Consider the following 19,578-nt stretch of genomic DNA (forward strand, 5'->3'; position numbering starts at 1 on the left):
AACCCAGTTCCTTTATTGGGAGGACTGGAGGCTGGCCAATAGACTTATCTTCTACAATAAGGAAAATCCAGGGTACTAAAGTGTTTAAAGTAGTTGAAAAAAACCCACCTAAACTAAAATAAATCATTAAAAATAGAATTAGTGTTCCACATTTTGTATAATGTAATATAGAAATACTATTGTCTCACTTCAAACATAATAGGTCTAGAAGCAAAGAGCTAATGGTGCTGATGAGTTTAAGAGGATAGGAAGGGCTTTTATAATCAATAACTTCAGGGCAGAAAACAAATTAGGAAGAATGTAGGTCTATGAATCAATGAAAAACAGGATGGCCTTAACATTACTCAACAGTTCAGCACTTTGGCTTTTTTCTCAATACGTATCAAAGCAGAGTTTATGACGTTTCTATAGGGAGACATGGAACAGATTAGTTTGCAATAACTGAAATGTGATGTGATGTTATGCCAAATTCTGTGTAATTGTGGGTCATGCTCTCCCCGATTCGCCTTCATGCTCCTGTTCTTTCCCTTGTACCCGGTCCCACGGTCAGACAGGGCAGAAGAGGCCAATCCAGCAAACTGATTTTCCCTGCACTTCTTTGGTAGGCAAGCAATGAGATCTGCTGCAGATCTCTGTATATATGTTACCAGAAATCTGGTTTTGTGCTCAGGATTGTCTTGAGGGACACTGAGCAACTAAGTTGTAGTGTGTGTGAAACTATCTATATGATCAGGGCCATCCTATATACATCAGAGAAACACTCAAGTCATGTCATTTGCTGAAGGAAATTCTTGCAAGAGGCAAACAAAGCTCTGTGAAGTCTACTTAGCTGTTTGATGTACAGTGGTGTGTGGGTGTAAGAAATTGTAAACATGCTTTATTTACATTTTCTATTATTATTATTATTATAGCATGACTTTTAATGACCGGCTATTCCAAGTTTGAAAATATTTAGACAATTGACCCACTGTTCTGTGTGTTTGTATCTTTCCATGACTCTTTCTATAAAAATCGATGTTTCCTTACGCTGGTTTCTGTATGAGGCTGATTAAAACTGCTTTTTCTTCCTCTCATGTTATGTTAAAAAATAAAAAAAATAATCAAACCCAGTTTCTCTGAAAATGTAAGTTGGACTTGCTTAAAAATTTGAAGCAGCTGTAGCTTGGAAGTACCCCCTGAATACCGCAGCTTCCCCCAGCTTTCCTTGGGTGTTTGCACCCTGTGTGCAGATCTTGCAGGCTTCAGTTCTTTCTGATGGGAGGTCTTCTGGTTTTTTGCAGGGTGCCAGGGTATGGCTGCGGGAGCAGGACCAGCTGCAGCCATGCACTGTCAGCTCGTGTGCGGATGGAAGTGTGCTCTTCACTTCAGATTACGGCATGGTAAGTGAGGTTTGCATGACGCTGTAGCCTATGCAGAGTTGCAAGATGGACTTCTTTTTCTTGCATGACCTTCATGTTAAAAGGAAATGTATCAACTGAAACGCTACAATTCTGTCTGAAAAGTGACAGGGCTCTGTTGCAGACCGTGCCAAAGGTTAACAAAGGTTAAAAAGAGAAGATTGTTCTCTTTCTTCTGTTAATTTGTTTGCCCATTTCACTTCACTTGTTTTTTCTTGTGCCGTCTTTGAAGGAGTTGCATTAACAGCCTAGCAAAACCATTATACTGGTAAAATGCTCCTAGGAAGGAGGCAGCTCCACCAGCTCAGCAGCCCTTTCTGCCAGAATGTGCTTCTTGCAAGCTGTGTTGCTGTGTAAGGGCTGTTGTGCTCCCTACCATGTGCTTCAGCAGCCTTCGCCATCAGCCCTCTGGGCCAGGGGTACGTGGCAGTGAGCTCCCCGCTTCCATGTCAGCCGGCAGCGTAAGTGCAGGAGCTGTGCGCAGGACAGCTCAACAAGGCAGCGGAGCCCCTCTGAGAGCAGAGCTTCCAGCCAGTCATAGGAACAAGCTTCTTTCCTCCCTCGTTTCCAGCCCTGTGCTCCTTGTGGTTCCCTGGCACGCCTGCTGCAGTGCTCGTGGAGTAATATTGGTAGGAAGGGACCTCTGGGGATCATCCAAGTCCTCAGTGAGTCAGCTGAGCTTGTTAACCCTGGGAACATTATTCACTGCCTTCACTGAGGTTCTTGGTGAGTCAAACTGGTGCCTGGGCTGGGAGGAGGATGGGGAAATGGGCAGGACTGTGCCCTCCAACAGTGAGCAATTAGATCTGCTCAGCTGTTTTGGTGAACGGTGCTCTACAGGCAGCTTCTTTCTTACAGAAAATTGGACAGGGTTTTACCGCCTCTTACCTGGCAAACAAAGGAGGGCGCAGGGGGAAAGGGGATTTAGGGCTCCGGCTTGTGGAGAGCCATTGGTAGAACTGTCATATTTTTTAGTCTTGCTTTGAAAGGGCTAGATTTCAAATAATCATTACTTTTTAAAGAGCCTAATTTTTTTCTTAGTCAGAAACTCACCTAGCAGACACATAAGTTTCCATCTGGTCACTCCAATCTCTCAAACCCTTTCTGATGGAGTTGCCTTGTTTTGGGAGTGCTGGATAGTCACTAACTCATGTTAAGAGCTCACAAGGGAATTCATCACAGGTATTGCAGCAGCCTGTGGAGGGTCAACAAATTATGAGTACTTCTGTCACTCTCCCAGGCTTGCTCCTGTTTCTTCTGATATGCTTCTGTGGCCTTGGAAAACCCTCCAAACCCACCTGGCACCTCTGAAAGGACATCAGAAATCCCACTGATTTCTGATGCCAGCTGAGTGGGTGCACCCACTGCCAGCCTGTGTCTATGCTAGAAAAAGTGCACAGGATAATGCTGGGTAGAGTCACAGGTCTAAAAAAAGCTGGAGTTGTTTTTTTTTTCCTCCATTAAAGAAGAAACCAATAGGCTGAAGGAGCGTGTGCTTTATGGCTTGTGTAGAAAAAGCACATGGTGATTGTTAAAGGGTTGAGTTTATTCAGTGCCCTGCACAACAGCTGTCCTATCTGCTTCTCTTGCCTGCTGCCTTTGTTGCTTCATAACTGTAGGAGGGACTGGCTGTCCTACCCCAGGTGAAAACTCAGATGAAAACATCTTCACTTTACTTTGGGTTGGATGGGCCAGTTGGTCCCTATGATTTTAAGGATCCCTGAATCTAGTGTCCTCATGTTTGCTGTGACCCAAGATCCCTGCGTCTTGGTGAGGTGAGAAGTGCAGTCATGCTTCAGAGCTTTTGCTGTTTGTTTTCACTTCCTTAAAAACACCTCAAGCAAGCAATCCATTGGAAAAGCGACTTCCTGGGAGGAAAGGTGGAGCCAACACTTACGCAACAAGATTAGAAACCATTGTCCAGGCAGACCAGCTGAATGCTTTATGGATAACTTAGATGCTGGGTGAGAGCTTTGCTCACATGCTCAGGGTTGTGCTAATGGATAGATTTGAGGTTGAAAAGGAATAATTTCTGCCTTACTCAGCCTGGTGAACAGGGATGGCAATCCTCATTTTGGCTGTCTACTGGCCATGCTTTGCTATATTTCTGACCATTGCAGGGGCTTAGAGAAAGTCCTGGTTATTTTGCTCTGACCATGGAGTAAATCTGAGACAAAATCAGTTTATCCTGGGGGGAAAGTGGAAATCTTTGACTGTGTTGCGAGGTGCCTGTGTGGTATTTGATGGCTTGTTTGTAGTTAGACTGAAAGCTGATGTTTTTTCTTCCCAAACAATAAAGATCTGCTTATTAACACATATAACTTTCTGTTTAAGTATTTACTTGTTGAAAAAGGGATATTACAGAAGCAGCTCTGCTGAGACTTGCTTCAGGCAAAATAGCCATCATCTTCAGCTCAGTAGTGCAAGCTGCTGAAGCCAGCCTGGTTTACCTTGGGGAGGATGTTCTTCCGAACTGCTCTCCTGGAAGATTGCTGGAGAGGTCCAGAAGTGAGCTGGGCTAACAAGAGCCCTTTTACTGGGGTGGCTGGAGGTGGGAAAGGGCCTGGCTGGCCTGGATCAGTGCAGCACCTTGCAAGCTCTAAGGGTGGAGTGTCATCATGTCTGGGTCATGTTTGTGTCTCAAACCTCAGAGGTCCTCATGGAAAGCCCCTTTGATACAATCTTGGGAACAAAAACCCCCACCACGTCTGTCTCCAGGACCATGGGTGATCCCTGCAGCCTGTTGATGATACAGTGACTGGAAAGTTGCCTCTACCATGGGGGGCAGAGGACAGATTAGAAATCAACTCTCTCAGTGCCAGGAAAGGCCTGAAACCTCTCCCACAAGCCACGAGTGCCTTCCAGAGGCACAGAGACTCCATCTCCCAACTCTCAGTGGGGCTGGAGACCCCAGCCTCTGCCTGAGGAAGGATGGGCTGCTACAGGTTCAGTGATGAGCAAAGGTATTTGGTGAACCTCCCCAGCCTCAGGAGTGGACAGATTGACATCTTGGCCTCAGCTAGGGTGTCAGTGGGGTATCAGAGGGCTCCTCCAGGGAGTATATTTCACCTGTGTGGTGTCCAGAGGGTACCAGAACCAATGCTCCTAATATACCTCTGCTGCAGTCCTGCCAGACCATCTGCTTATCTCCTTGAGAATCTTGGACCAGATTTTTTTTTTTAGAGAGGGATGACTGAATTAACCCCAATCAGGTGGCTCAAGACATGTTTAAGAGGTGCTGCTGTAATCCTTACTTATAATTTACTTGTGTATTTAGGGCCCCTGTTGCTCTTCAGTGTCCCATTTTCTTCAGTGTTGTCTACAGATGGAATTAAAACAAGCTCTGACCCATCATACCAGTATTTTTCATGCATGGCAGCCTCTTGGCACAGGTGCTGCCAACTGCCTGGTATCTTTTGGGACACTTGTCCACTCAGCTTTTTCCCTAGATGTTTTCTTAAGGTTTCTCTTCTGGCCCAAATGGTCACAAGTGCTGACAATGCAGTGGTAAATAAGTAAGTACCAGGCAGATGTGAGGAAAGATCACATCATACTGTTTTGGAATTGTCCCCTTCCACAAGTTGTCCAAGTCAGCAGAGAAGAGAGAACCGGGGTGGTTTGCTGCCTCATGGTTTGCAAGTGCTGTGGTAATTTTGCTCCTGGCAGTCCGGTTCATGTTGTGCTTCTGAAGCTTGTACTCTGCCCTAAATTTAGGTGTCTCATTCTCCCTTCCTGCTCCCACAGTCCTTTTGTGGAAGTGCCCGAGGCCTCTGCTCTGAAGAATTAAAAAAAAAGAAGTTTTTTGTTTTTTGGGGGCCATGCTTGCAGAGTGGGGGATGCTGCTGCTGGCAGAGTTATTACCCCTCTGATACCCGAGTGCAGAAGTGGTGCAGAGAAGCCTGGAGGCGGCCTGTGTACTGAGGTGGGCTTTGTTCTATGCTGTTCATGAATGTGAACTATGTATCTTTGAAAGCCTCCTGGCTGGCAAGAAAATTGGACTGTGGGGCAGTCTCCCAGTGGAAGAGACCGAGTCCTTGTCACATTAGGTGTGACTGGGCAGACCTGAGTTGAATGCACCTGGGGACATGGATCCACTTCTCCCCAGCTCCCTCCAGGAACAGAGCTGCTGTTCTGACGCATGCAAGCTTGTGCAGGCATTGTGGGGTCTCGTAAAGGGGTCCTGTGCCAGGGCATTCCTTCTGTGCACTGGCAAGGGTGCAGGCTCAGGGCTGAGAGGGGTGCTTGCTGGGCACCTGCAGTGCGCTGCGGCAACGAGTGCCCTGCAAGGACTCACGAGGGTGGCTCCTCGCCGGAGGGGGCAGGGTGACCTCATTCTGTCTTCAGCCTGCAGCTGCGTGGATGGCCTCTCCCTAGCAGATACAGCAGCCCGAGGACTCCAGGAAAGCAGGCAGGAGAAACCAGTTAGATGAATGCTATAGATCATGGTTCATTCCCTATGGAGTCTGTCAGTTTCTTGCTGGCACCTAGGAGGGCTGACAAGAAGGGGTGGAAATGAGATAGAGACCAGAGCCCCAGAAGGGAAGGAAAAGCCCAGTTTCTTTGGAAGGGCTACTGAGGGCCAGTTTGCTTGTTTGCTTCTCCAGACTGCCTGTATGAAGTCTCCCATCTGTCTGTCTTGGGTCTTACCATCTAGCACAGCTTGGGATACTGGGTGGGAGATGGCACATGGTTGAATCCGAGAGTGGGAAGCAACTGAAATAACTTTTGTGAAATGCCATCCTCGTGCTTGAGGAGGAGGAAAGAAGGGCTGGGATGTGGCTATGGTGGAGGGGAACAGTCACATAATCTCAGCTGTGTTGAAGGGGGTGAAGAAGGTGACCTGATAGCTGAAGAGTGGGTTATTGAGGAGGAGGAAGCTCTAGCAGGAAGAAAGATGCAGCAGTTGAGGCAAGTAGAGTGCAACTGCATAGAGAGGGAAGTGGGTACTTCCCAAAGCAGTGATAGAAGTTAATAGCTGTCACTGCACAAACATTTTGAAAGCTGCATTGTATACATGCATGCCAGCATGCACACAGGATGACAGTACTTTGTCTTCTCATCTGCTTTGCTTTCCTTTGCTCTTGACATGGCAAACCTCTCCCAGACACTCTCTGGCTGCTCCTATGGAGAGTGCAAGGCCGGACTTGGAATGTGAATAAGCTTTGTCCCAGCCTCCCCTTAGTCAAAAACATGATCTCATCTGTATTTTGTGAAAGACTGTCCCTGGTCTCTTGGGAGCAGCTGCCATCGTCATTCACAGTCATGAGTGCGGTGTGTAATACCTGTACAGCCTAGTGCAGCTGGAGGCTGGTGCCATGCTCCTGCTAAGGGGATTTTGGTAAAAATCAAGTAACCTTGCATTGATCTGTCCCTGTCAGCAGCAAAGGTGATAGACTGACTCTGTAGGAAAAGTAGGGAGTGTGCTGTATAGTTTCTGACCAGAGTGCTCAAATATGTAGGAACAGAAATGGAAGAATGACTATAAAAATATTGAGCAGATCTGTGCCTTATTCATTTCCTTTTCCAGTGCTGAAGGATAAAGCTGTGGAAAGGGGCATGTTTCTGGTAGGGAATCAGACCGTGTGCCTAGGTGTCATGAGCTTATTTGCCTTTCTTCTCATTCTTCCAGGTATTCCAGTATGCCAAGGCCTCTCTTTCCAGAGAAAAAGTGTTGCCAATGCACCAGACCAGTGTGGATGGGGTAGAAGACATGTCCATGCTGGGAGATCTGCATGAAGCTGCCATCCTGCTCAACCTGCACCAGCGCTATCAACAGGGTAACATCTATGTAAGTGCTCAAGCTGGGCCACGTGCCTTCTGGCTAATTATTCTTGTTTCGCTTCGGGGCTGCCACTTTGCATGTGAAATACTGATTTTACCATTGTTTCCTGAAAGCATTGTTTCATGTGGTTAGAAATGGAGGTTTTTTCTGCCTTGTCAGCTCCATCAGCCCTGTAAGATCCTATCCCTACCAGAGGGACCTCTTTGCATCTATAGAAGAACTTCCAAAACATGAACATTCACCTCTAGGCCTTGTGGCAATTCTGCAGCGCTGTGTCCTCCATGAACATCTGTGTTTTACAAGCTGGCATTCATGTTCCCCTCATTCCCCATTGTTGCTGTTCAGAGGTTTATATGGCTAAGCAGACTGGAAAGTGCAGCATACACAGGTTGCAGCTGAGTATCCCTCCTGATCTGGACAGATGAAGCTACTGCTCAACAAAACTAGGAAAGCAAACCTGTTGCCTAAATCTGCTTTTACAAGCAGTTGTACCTTTTCTGAGTTGCTCTGCTCTCCTTGCACAGGTGAATACTCAAAGCATCTCGTGATTTCCCTCTCAGGCCTTCAGGAAGGAGGCAAGCATCAGAAAATGGACCTGAGAGGGAAAGCACACCTGGGATGAGGCATCCCTGGAGTGCTGGAATGGCAGTGGGCTCTGCTGAGACTTGAAGGGGACAAGGAGTGTATATTACAAAGAGTGTCATTTACCTTGGTAAAAACATTACCTTGCTTCACTCTTACCTTGCTTGTCCATGCTACATACACCCAGAGCTTTTTGGATTATGACAGGAAAAATGTAAATCTCTGTGTTGCACAGTAACTGTTACCAAGGCAACCAAACCATATATACCTGTATTCCAGGAAATGATCAATAAAGTGACCCTGTTTCTGAACCATCTCTTGCACCAGGATGCAGAGGAGGCTGCAAATTCTCTCTTTGTTGCTGTAGACCCTCTTGCCTACTGTCTGTCAACACAGCCTTGTGATCTTGTGGCAGAACCCACGTGTACATGCTCTTTTGATGGCCCTTGGTCCCTTTTCAGTCTATGTCTTGCACTAGAAATGCCACAACACCAGCACTGTGACAGTGTCACAGCAGCTGTATCTCCTTAAGCCTTTCTTCTAGCTCTGATGTGTCATTCCTTCATTAGTTTTGTGCCTTCTCCATCTAGGTGTAAAATTTTAAATAGGATGTCATTTTTTGCCTGTGCATAGTGCCTGAATGTGTCAGCTGTGCACCTCAGATCTGAATTTTTGGGTTTTTTTTTGACATTTATGAAGGAGCCAGACTTCTGTAACATGCTCAGCACTGGGAAGAACTCCTCAGTGAAGGATTGTAAGCCCCTCCTGGAGTGGGACTGGATCTGGGTATATGTTTGTGCAGTGTCTGACCTGGGGGTCACCAAACCGTACAAGTGCTGTTTTGCATTTCTGCAGTGCAGACATTAATACTGCAGTTACCTTATTGCTAATTATAAGTTTTTGCCATGGCCCAGCTGCATATAGTTTTCATTTAAGCAGGAATTGGGAGTGTCAGCTGTAGTGTCACCTAACGACTTGCGTGATCTGTGAATACCATGAATGTTACAGGGCTTGAGTTCATTTAATATGATCCTCAAGGGTTTCCACAGATAGAACATAGTAGGCTAAGGTCGCAGATGAAGCTGTACTTACAGGAGTTATGCCTATCAGTCAGGGCCAAAAATCTTTCTAAGGAAACATGTGAGATCAGAAACAGGTGAAAAAAATGATTGTTTTCTGGAAAACAAATTCACCTGAAGGAATGGCCATGTGTGGCTTGTCCTGCTCTACAGAGTCCTCTGCAGATGACCACTCCTTGCTAATAGAGTGGCTGCTATATTTTCTATAAGGGTGATGAGGACACTGCAACTGAGAGCTGGAAAAGTTTCCTAGAAACACCTTTGAAAGAGATGGCTGTAGTGGAAGAAGTTTCTGGAAGGGACTGTGGTGGGAGCTCTGTTCCTTGGGAGAGCTGAAACTAGAGTGGGAAATACAAAATGAAACATCTGAGAGAAAAAATGCTGTGAAGTGTTAGGATGGGCATCTCTGTCTTGTAGTCTCTGAACGTCTGTTCCCCCACTGCTTGTACAGTGCTTTTTCTTGATCCATGTTTTCTCTCTCAGTGCTTTCCTATTTCCTCCCACCTGTCTTGCCAGAGATAATCTGCTTATTATTGCTTATTGCTTTCATCACCAATTAATTCTATTTCTGCCCACACAGATCCATCTCAGAGGGTCCTCAGGATTTGTTCTTACTATTCATACTGATAATGCAATTAGGCCTAGGTGATGTTACCCCCCCTGATGATCTCTGACTGCTGCTTTAATAAATGAGCCTTAAGTATTTTGGTGACTACAGCATCTTATCAATCTGGCTTCTATCTTCAAAGCTTGGCTTTGCAGTATGGCCACAGATTTCATTTGGCAAGGGGAAAGCATGTGTTTTGTCACCAAGTGTTTTGCTTACAGCTCCAATGGGTGCATGCAAATCCTTGGATATGTATGTGGTGACTCCTAGTTCAGGGTTTGGAAATAATACTAGATGTTGTCCCTAGCCACAAAGCTTGGCATATACTGCAGCAATCTAAGCGTTCCCTCTGTCACTCCTAGTAAGAATAGGTATTCCTGGAGTACAGCAGTCCCAGATGCCCCTGTGAAGGAGGCCCCCGCACCAGCAGCAGGATTTAAGCTGGATGTTGACCATATTACAAAGTCATTGTTAGGAGAGAGGAGGCACCATTGCTCTGAACTGCAGCTCTGAGAATAACTGGATCTGAGCTGGTTGGCTGAACTGAAAAAATCATGCCCCAAAAAACAAAATTAATTTCCTTCTGACTTCACAAAAGAATACAGTTGAAATTCAATATTAGGCTTTGGGTATTTTATTTAAAACTTTACTAACTCTTTTCTTGAACTGTGAGATTTTCAAAATAAATATTTTCAAAATAAAATGTTTAGTAGGAAAGGTAGAAACATTTTGACTTGAAATCCTGAGCTTCATCTTCAGCTGTCAATTTTGATTTGGTTTACCAAATGATTTAAGCTGCTCCAACCCACATTTTTCAGCAGAACCCCCCCTGATGTGCTTAGTGGCTCTTTGTGTGTGTGTGTGTTTGTGTCTGTATCCCACCTCTTTGTTCAGGAGGTGCTTCAACCCTGCCAAGACCCCTTCACTTAAGGCTGTGGATAGGGGCATTGAAGGTATCTCCTGACACTCCTTCAGTCCTGGCTTTGCTTTCAGCCTCAAGCACAGTGCAGGGTAGCTGGGTATGAAGATAGCTTCATGTTTTTAAATTGCATAAGCTTAAGCTAACACAGACAACAGACTAAGAGCATTTTATTGTAAAGCAGCAAAATTCAAACGGTCCCATAGGTACTGAGTTATGCAGCCCTTGTCCTGGGGTCTGATATTCTTTGCCAAATTGGGGAGCTCTCTGCTGAAGCCCAGCTTCCTTATTTAGGCTTTCTGCCTTCAACATGAGTTATTTCAGGGTCCAGGTTTGTAGTGATTTCTTTTTTTTTTTTTTAGGAGCTTTATGTCCTTGCTGTGTTTTGTTTTCTCCCCTTAGACAAACATTGGTTCCATCTTGGCATCAGTAAATCCCTACAAACCCATCCCTGGTCTGTACAGTGTGGATGCCATAGACCTGTACAGAAGGCACCGCCTGGGTGAGCTGCCTCCCCATATCTTCGCCACTGCTAACGAGTGCTACTGCTGCTTGTGGAAGCGTCATGACAGCCAGTGTGTTCTGATAAGGTTAGAAATGGGAGAACCAGCTACTCCCTGATTCATTACATGCCTTGCTCCTGCTGCTCCATTTGCAATGACATCTTCCTAAATATCCACACCATCCTCCCTGCCCTTTGCCTAATCCCTGCTTGCCACAGTGGAGATGCCATGTATTTATCCCTGGAGATAATTATTCTGCTGTGGGTGGGATGATCATTAGCTCTGTCTGTCCCGGATTTGGGAATGTGATGTATATTTTTTCTTAACAGTGGAGAAAGTGGAGCTGGAAAGACTGAGAGCACCAAGTTGCTGCTGAAATTTCTGTCGGCCATGAGCCAAACCTCCCTTGGGGCCCCTGCATCAGAGAAGAGCACTCGCGTGGAAGAAGCCATCCTGGAAAGCAGGTACGGTCACCTCGTGGGCATGTGGGGCAGCCTGCCTTTGGCGTGGGGCAGCTGGGCCGTGGCCGGAGCCAGACCTGGGCAGTGAGGGTCACGCAGCCGAACCGTGCCATGCCAGGGAAATGCAGAGGTTGCGGTCTCACCGGGATGCCTCGTGCTGGCTGCTCTCCCAGCTGCCTGTGGATGCATTAGGTTTCTTTCCAATAGCAGTGTGGCGTGCACATGGCTGCTGCAGAATTAGTGCTGTAGCCAAGGCTGGGATTTCTCCTTCCTTCAGTAACCCATCCCTCGTGCTTGCCTGGCTGCACCCTTGAGCTCACCCCCACATGGCTGCACTGTCCCTCTTCCCAACTCTACATCTTCCATGGCAGTAGCCGGAGGGGATGTGGTTAACATTCCTCCCTGGCTCTCCCAGGTCATCCCCATCTCCCATAGCTCTCGGTTGTGGCCGTGCTTGTGGTGAGTCTCGGTCATGCTCTGAATCCTGGTCTCCTCCTTCGGCCCTGCTCTCCCCCAGCCTCCATTTGTTTCAGGCCACCGGTGGTTCTTGCCCTCAGGGGTCCTCTGCGCTGCCTTACAGCTCTCTTGCTGCCCAGGAGGTGATTTGATGGTGAATTGTCCATGGGATCTGTGAGGGGCACAAGTGAGGAGGTTTGCTGGGGCCTGTGTTGGGAGGAGGCTCTGGGCTGGTCAGAGCTGGTCTCGGCTGGAGCTGGCGCTGCAATAACCACGACCTGCCGAAGCCTTGCCAAGGCGTCGAGCAGGCAGGGAGGTGTGCGGCACCTGGATCAAATGTATCTGCGGAAGAAACTGGCAGCCGTGAGGGGATGGAGGCATGCTCTGTCAGGGATCCTTCATGCCAAAGGAGGTCCTGACACCCCTGAGGGACCGTGGCCCACACTAGGGCAGGGACACCCCTGAGGGATTGTGGCCCATGGGTGACCCACGCTGGAATGGGGGCACCAAGGAAAAAAGTGTCAGGGAAACCTGAAGAAGCAAAGTGCAGCTGAGGAAAACCAGAAAGAGGTGAAGAGCAGCAGTGAAAACAAGGAAGCGAAGAGTGACAGAAAGAAGCAGTTGTGTGTGACCTCAGCCTCCTGTGCTGCCTTGTGGGGGGAGTTGCGAGGGACTGGTGGTAACCTGAGGTAAAAACGGAAGCTGAGGCTAAGAAAAGGAGGGCAATAGGTGTTTGACTTTCAGGTCAGCTTTGGGAAGAGGAAAGAAAGGTGTTTACTTAAGTGTCTGTTTTATTGTTTGTGTCCTCCTTTTTCTTAACACCTGAATTCTATTTAATAAATTAAATTAAACAAAGGTTTTCCAACACAAGACCATCTTGCCTGTGACTGGAGGACCTTGCTGGGCTCTTCAGTTCAGTACCGTCAAGGGCAAGGCTGCAAGTTGGTCCCAGTTTGAGCCTCTGATAGTTGCAGAAACCTGCAGAGGAGTAACTCAGATGTCTGCAACAGGATCTAGTTGTGTAATAAGCTGGAATCCTTTGAACCATCTGTGTAAAAGTGACTCTCATGCAAGTGGCATATTTCAGGGCCCAGAGAGTAGAGAGAAGGAATGTTTCCTGGAAGACGGTGACGCAAAGAAGTTATTAGTAACTGTGGTGAAAATAGCCTAAGCAGACATGCAGTGTCTAACGTGGCAGCTACAAGAACATTGCAGTTTTTAGGATCTTTATAAGCAGAGCAGCGTTGAGCAGAAGGGTCGCTGCCTTTGGACCTGGTGCTCGAGAGACCTTTGTTGGATGATTTATCCTTTGCAGGTGTGCAGATTTTACCAGGGACATTGGCAAATTGGAGAAAGCTCTTAAGTACGATACAGTCATGACTGAAGATCTGCAAAATCTGCTTTAAGGCAAGCGGCTTAGAAGGCTCAAACCCACTTAGTGGTTAAGCAGTAACTTGACTGTGACCTAGAAAGCTTACGACGGTAGGTAGGTGATTCCTGAGTCTGCAAGATCCTACAGCAGTGAGGTGGAGTAAGAGCTCAAGACCTGTTTGTGTGCAACTCTAGTGCTACATGAGCTATTGCAATGCGAATGCAAGAGAATCTGGTTGTTCACCTTTTCCCTGAAGAAATTGAAAACCGGGACCAGAGCCAGAAGCTGCTGCCACTCCTAAAGTGTCTACCTCATATGTTTGCAGTTTAGCTTCACTTGCTCTGCCAGTGGCCCTCCTTGGGTTAGCTTATGGTGGATTTTTATTCTTGCACCCCAGCATATAACCATGAATAATGCTGGATAAAGAATCCATTTCAGACAGCATTATAAACAAAGTGTTATGTCAGCTTTCTATCATTTCTTTATGTGTTGTAACATTCATGCTTGGTATATTTCTCAGCAATCAGGCTCTGAAAACTCCCTCGGCACAGTAAATTTTGGTCTATTTTCCTTGAAAATATCCATCAGTCCATTAAAAATTCTACTAACTTTCCTCTCGGCTTTTTTTCTTGCTTGCTTCACTCTGAAGCTCCTTTCTCCATGTTGGGTGTCACTGCTGACAGCATAGCCACCTTTCCTGTCATTCATCTCTCTAATCTTTGAATCTTCTTTTTTGTCTTCAGCTATGCATCTGAATCCTGGAGCTGCATATACTGCAGTATTTCTAAAATCCAGGCTTTGCTTTCTGCTGCCCTGCTGAAACTGCCCATCATTTTGAGTCCTGCAACACACCCTGTCCACATGCAGCCAGCATCACCTTCCTGATGTGCCATTCCGCCTTGCACAGTTCACTGCTGCATCAAATGCCACGTTGTGACGCGCCCGCTGGTGCAGGCAGTTTGCTTGGCGCAGGCACCTGCCCTCATTCCTGGCTGTGTTAGCTCACCCACCCCTCTGCCTTGCAGCTGCCACTAGCTTCAGACACCCACGTGCCTGTTTCCTCCCGATCCCTGAAGGACTTCCGCACTCATGTGTGTGAGCTCATTGCCAGAATAAACTATAAAGATACTTCCTTGTGCTTTGCTTATCTAATTTAACGTGATTTAGAGCCATAAAGATTGGCTGGCTGGCTACTGCGCTCTCACTGCAACTGTGATGGTTGTATAATATAACTTTGTCCTCCCTTTTTCTGGTTGTCCCCGTTCATTTTTGTTGATTCATGGCATTGGTGTGCTCAGTGGGATATTCCTGTGCAATGTCCTTATTTCCATACTTGTTTCAGAGGCATGGGTCTTGGCAAATTCTCCAGGGCAAGGAACTTACCTCCTGATCTGTGCAGACAGGTTTCTATGTCTGAGATTTCTGTGGTTGTAATGTATTATAACAGAGCAATTTAATTTCTATGCTTTTGTTTCTTTAAAAAGATATTTTCAAGAGATAAATAAGGAAAATACTACCTGAAGTTTCCTGAAGGTTGTTGGGCCTTTCTGCCAATCACAGCTCTCTCTTAGCCAACACTTGCAAGGGCTGAAGCTTTCAGCAAACTCCAGCAGTATCTGTAGTTGTGATTATTTGTAATGTTATAATTATTAACTTGTGAATAATCCTGTATCTGCTCCTGTCTCCAGAGGAACCGCCCAGTAGATCAAAGGAGATGTTTAAAAAGCCAGTATTTCTCAGGATAATGGTGGCAATAATTTTTGTTAAAAACTATGTATGTTTTAAAATTAAATGTGACTACATACAGGCTGTTCTTATAGCATCTCCATGACTCCTTACTTTGTCAGGCCTTCAGATTATTTTAGAATTGGCTAAACTGCAAAAATGAATATTTTAATCCTGGATCCATCATTTTTGAATGGTTTAGGCTGTTCACTTGTACTGTTGTTTGGAGCAAGAACGAAGTTCCATTTTAACTCACTATTTTCCATGTTGTGTGAACCTAATGAAGACAGGAATGTGACCAGGACACAAAATTCTTCATCACCTGTCTGAAGTTTGGTGATAGATTACTTTTTTTCAACATATTGTTTTCCTGAAGTGGATGATGTGGCTTAGAAAAAAGAATGAAGTTTTCAAATCTATAGTGCGTGTATAGTGCCTCTACTTGGAAGCCATGTGGCTTGTATCAGCCTAAGCAAGATTTAAATAACAAGGGCCTTTGTGTTCCAGAATCAATTTAGGACTATGTTTGTTAGTTTGAAAATGTTTGCCTGTAATTCTGAGCGATGACTTATACTGTCTTCTCTTTCGAAGACAGAAGTGGAAACAGAAGTACGTGGTTTAAAGCTACAGTGTTTGCTTTATTTATCTGATGCTTCTGAAAAAAATGCAAGCCCATTTGATGGAATGCTGCTGTGTTAAGCATGCAGCCTGGCTGGGTCTTGCCACCTTTCATTTCCTGAAGCCACATCGGTGGGGAATGCCCTCGACCAGCTGCCCATACTGATTGGGGACTGATTTAATTAATTCCAATCCCAAAGGATTAAAATTTTTCTAGCAGTGTGCTCTTGCTATCCTTTATTACCCTTGAGCTCTTCCTGCTTGTCCGCTCTGTTGCTGTAACAAATTAATCTCACATGGCAGTGCACACTGTGCAAGTGGCGAAAGGCTGGACACATGCTTTGTTTTAATGGTACCTCATCACCTTCATAATGGTACACCCGTCATACCTTCATTGCCTTGTTTCTGCAGCCCCATTCTGGAGGCCTTTGGAAATGCCAAGACAGTTTATAACAACAACTCCAGCCGCTTTGGCAAGTTCATTCAGCTGCACTTCTCTCAACATGGACACATCCAGGGAGGCCGAGTAACTGATTGTATCCTTTTCTTCAGTAAACCAGAAATGGATGGAGTGAGTGAAGATGAGGAGGTGCTCAGAGAGGGTCGGGAAATCCCGCATCACACTTTCTCAAAGCCAGTTTATAACTGTGGGCAAATTTGCAACTTGAAGAGGGAAGAAGTGTTTGTTTTGTGGCTCTGCAGCACCTAACTCTGGAAACCTTTTGTCTAGGTACTAAATTAGGAAGGGACATAGTTTGACTTTTCACTTTGGCAATCACAACACCTTGATACTTAAATCCCTAAAATTTGCTGCCTAGGAAGATCCCTCATGTTGACTGCATCCTGTTTTTCCCAGAAGTTTGTTCCCTCATGCTAGCTTTGCCAATGAATTAATGATTTAGAAAAAGTGAGACCAAGCTAAGAATCAATATATTCTGCACAATGTCTATATGCAGAGGAGACCAGGAATTTAGAGGGCCAGTTATAACTCTTTGATTTGGGTTGCCCATCTCCAGTGGGCCTTGGAACACAAATCACAGAGTATCTCAAGTTGGAAGGGACCTGTAAGGAACATCGAGTCGAACTCCCTGCTCCTCACAGGACTACCTAAAACTAAATCATATGACTGAGAGCGTCATCCAAACGCCTCTTGAACTTTGACAGGCTTGGTGCTGTGACCTCTTGCCTGGGGAGTCTGTTCCAGTGAAAACAAGGACAGGGAAGACTGGATATAATTGAATTATGTTGTGCTATAACCACTTTCTTCCCTGTATGCCCATGTACCCCTCTCCCAAAGGCTTTGATATACCTTTTATGTACATGAGGCAGCTAAAGCTGCCCTGGCTACAAAGCTGCTGATGACTTGCAAACCACACCAATTTCCAGTGGAGTAGCAGTCAGATGAATTTACTACTGTTGTAAACAACAGGCTTAGATTGTTTAGTCTCTGTTCTTTGTTCCTTCAGTAGATTAAAGATAGGGGTCTCTTGCAGAAGCAATGAGAATTTATGCAAGACTTACTGTGTGCAATACAGACTTTCAGATTAGAGTGGCCTCTCTAATCTTTCTAGGTGTCCCTGGTGTGGCTCCTCCTTTGCTAGGTTACCTCACCATTGTGCAGGTTCTATGCTCTGTCTGATCCTGTCCTTTTAAATATCTCTTTTACACATAATACCTCCTTGGATAAGAAGTAGAGAGGAGGATCCAAGATGATTTTTGGGACTGCTCTTTGTCCACTTCCCAAAGTGTCAGTTATTTAATGATTTGTGCTTGTTATAAGTTTCATTCCAATGTGTCTAGAAGATTCTTTGATAGTCATCAGGAGATCTGTGCATATGACATTTGAATGTTTTCTCCTTAACATGCTATTCAGATTTACTGGAAAAGGTAGGTATCATCTCTACTGACTGACGGGTGAGACCTCTCACAGTGGGGCAGTGCCAGATCTCTTCCTGGATGCTGCTGCCTCTGTCACAACACATAGACATGAGCCCTTTAGGTGTTACTACTGCAACTGCCCCAACTGAGGAAGGGGATAGTGGAGGAACAATGTTTGTTCTATATCTATCGGAGCCTGTTCTCCTGTCTTTGATAAACTGTGCTTTATAGAGAGACTCCAAGAAAAAGGTATTTACAAAGGGGAAAGGGAGAGAGAACAAATACTTGGAAACTGAATTCTGTGGAGAGGAATATGGGCATACAACTCCAAATGCAGACATCTCTGCTCTGGTGTGGTTTACTTTGGACTCAGGAACTCACTGAGGAGTGGGGCCAGAACTGACAAGGTTTGGTTTGCCTGTGTGTGCACTCCGAGTACGGAGAAGTTGGTACACTCTCAGTTGCACATCCACACATGACAAGATCTTGATCTAGAGCTTATTTAGACAACACCATCACTAAACTGGAAGAAGCCTCTCTATGCATCAGCGCTGGAGATTTATTTACCTGCATCCTGGTCCTCTCTTTGCCTTTGCAATCACAAGTGTGATCTCTTCTACTCACTATTCCTGTATTCTTTGTTTCAGAACAGAGTGGTACACCAGAACCCTGGAGAGAGGAATTATCACATCTTTTATGCCCTGCTAGCTGGTGTGAGTGGGGAGCAGAAAGGTAATTTCATTTTCTGGGATACGGCTCTGTCCTCTTTCCAGTCCAGCATGTGAAGCAGGTGTAAGTAAGTTAGAGTGTGGATATTTTATGTACTTGATATATTTTTCTGGAAGGCTATATGGTGATTTCATGGGAAACAGAAAGGGGAGTTGAGAGAAAGAGACTGAGGATGACAGAAATACTATATGAGAAGAGACACTTCAGGTATTCTGAGCTGGAAGGGAAGGTCTGTGCTGAAGTTGATTCAGATGCTGATGGGAGCTGTTCAAGGAGTTCAAAGGTTGGACTGACAGACATACCTTTACAAAAAACCTTCAATATAGGTAATAGGAGAGGTAAGAATGGGAATGACCAGTGATGTAGAGTCAGGACAAGAGTCAAAACATATCTAGTATCTGAACAAAGTGTTTATAGCTCTGTACCTTGGGAAGGGAGAGGTGGGTCTGAAAGAGGGCATGCAGAGAAAGCAGCAGCTGCAGGCTGTGGAAGAGTCCTCTTTGTAGTGCAGCACCCCCTTAACAACATTTGTGCGTACCTGCCCTGAGCACTTGCTGACAGGTCAGATAGGCGGGCAGGAACATGTTACAGTTGCAGCCTGGTTTTGAGGGACTGGAGAATTTCTTTATGCTTTTGTTCTGTGTGTGTCAGAGAAATCAGATGGAAGAGTTGGGCCTGACAGAGTGGAGTAGGGCTTCAGTTCTAGGGAGTTCTTACAGGAATGGCCATGTAGGTCAATTCAGAAATCCGTGTAAAGCAGAAGGGAAATAGTGAGGACCATGATTATCAGCAAGTACTTGGGGAAAGCATACGAACCAGATTATTTTCTTCAGCAGATCTCTGCTATTCTTCCCCATCTCCCTTTCCAAGCTGGTGTCCCAGGCTGCTTCATTTCTCCCATCTTTAATGTTTTTCTGGTTCTTGATTATCCTTGCCTCTTTTCTCCATAGATCTTTTAGTTCTCCTCTATCCTTTTCAAAATGGGGGTTCAAACCTGCAGATGGTGTTTAAGATGTAGTTGTGCTATAGTTAAGTACAGAGGTCTGATTCTGGTTTTATGTTCTGTGTTCCTTCTTAAAACGGAAGGAACTGAACTGTGTTCAGTTTTTGGCTGCTGTTTAGCACTGAGATGATGTCTTCAAAAATCTTATTGTGACTCTCAGAACTCTCTCAAGTGGTGATACCTAATTTAGAGGTCATTACTGTATGTGTATAGTTAAGACTATTTTTCTCTACACTTTATAAGATTGAATTTCATCTTCTCTCTTGGGTTTTGTGTTTTTTTTTTTTTCTGAGTCAATTCAGTATTGAAATATTCTTCTGCGACTCTGCAGCTTGGGATTTGACTGCTCTAAATAATTTTGCATACCATTTGCAAGCTTTGTTACTGCACACCCTCCTCTTCCCCTTCCCCGGTGCATTCACTGCCTAGGTGCAGCTTTTGAGGGATATGGAATCCGTTCAGATGAA

The 19,578-nt window shown here is 45.5% G+C and overlaps 1 protein-coding gene across 3 annotated transcripts in view; it reads left to right on the forward strand.

The window, feature by feature from the left end:
* The window catches only part of LOC121092376 (unconventional myosin-X-like), a 93,619-nt gene that overhangs the window by 12,750 nt on the left and 61,291 nt on the right, over positions 1-19,578 (forward strand). For 2 of the 3 annotated variants that reach the window (XM_040603287.1, XM_040603289.1), the window contains exons 2-8: positions 1,281-1,379; positions 7,027-7,185; positions 10,769-10,956; positions 11,199-11,333; positions 15,913-16,037; positions 17,375-17,388; positions 18,027-18,111. In XM_040603287.1, the coding sequence (XP_040459221.1) occupies positions 1,281-1,379; positions 7,027-7,185; positions 10,769-10,956; positions 11,199-11,333; positions 15,913-16,037; positions 17,375-17,388; positions 18,027-18,111 (805 nt within the window). Of the gene's footprint in view, positions 1-1,280; positions 1,380-7,026; positions 7,186-10,768; positions 10,957-11,198; positions 11,334-15,912; positions 16,038-17,374; positions 17,389-18,026; positions 18,112-19,578 lie in introns of those variants that run through there. The other variant, XM_040603288.1, reaches the window with a different exon arrangement.

Source organism: Falco naumanni, chromosome 8 (genome assembly GCF_017639655.2).
Source record: "Falco naumanni isolate bFalNau1 chromosome 8, bFalNau1.pat, whole genome shotgun sequence".
Taxonomy (NCBI): Eukaryota; Metazoa; Chordata; class Aves; order Falconiformes; family Falconidae; genus Falco; species Falco naumanni.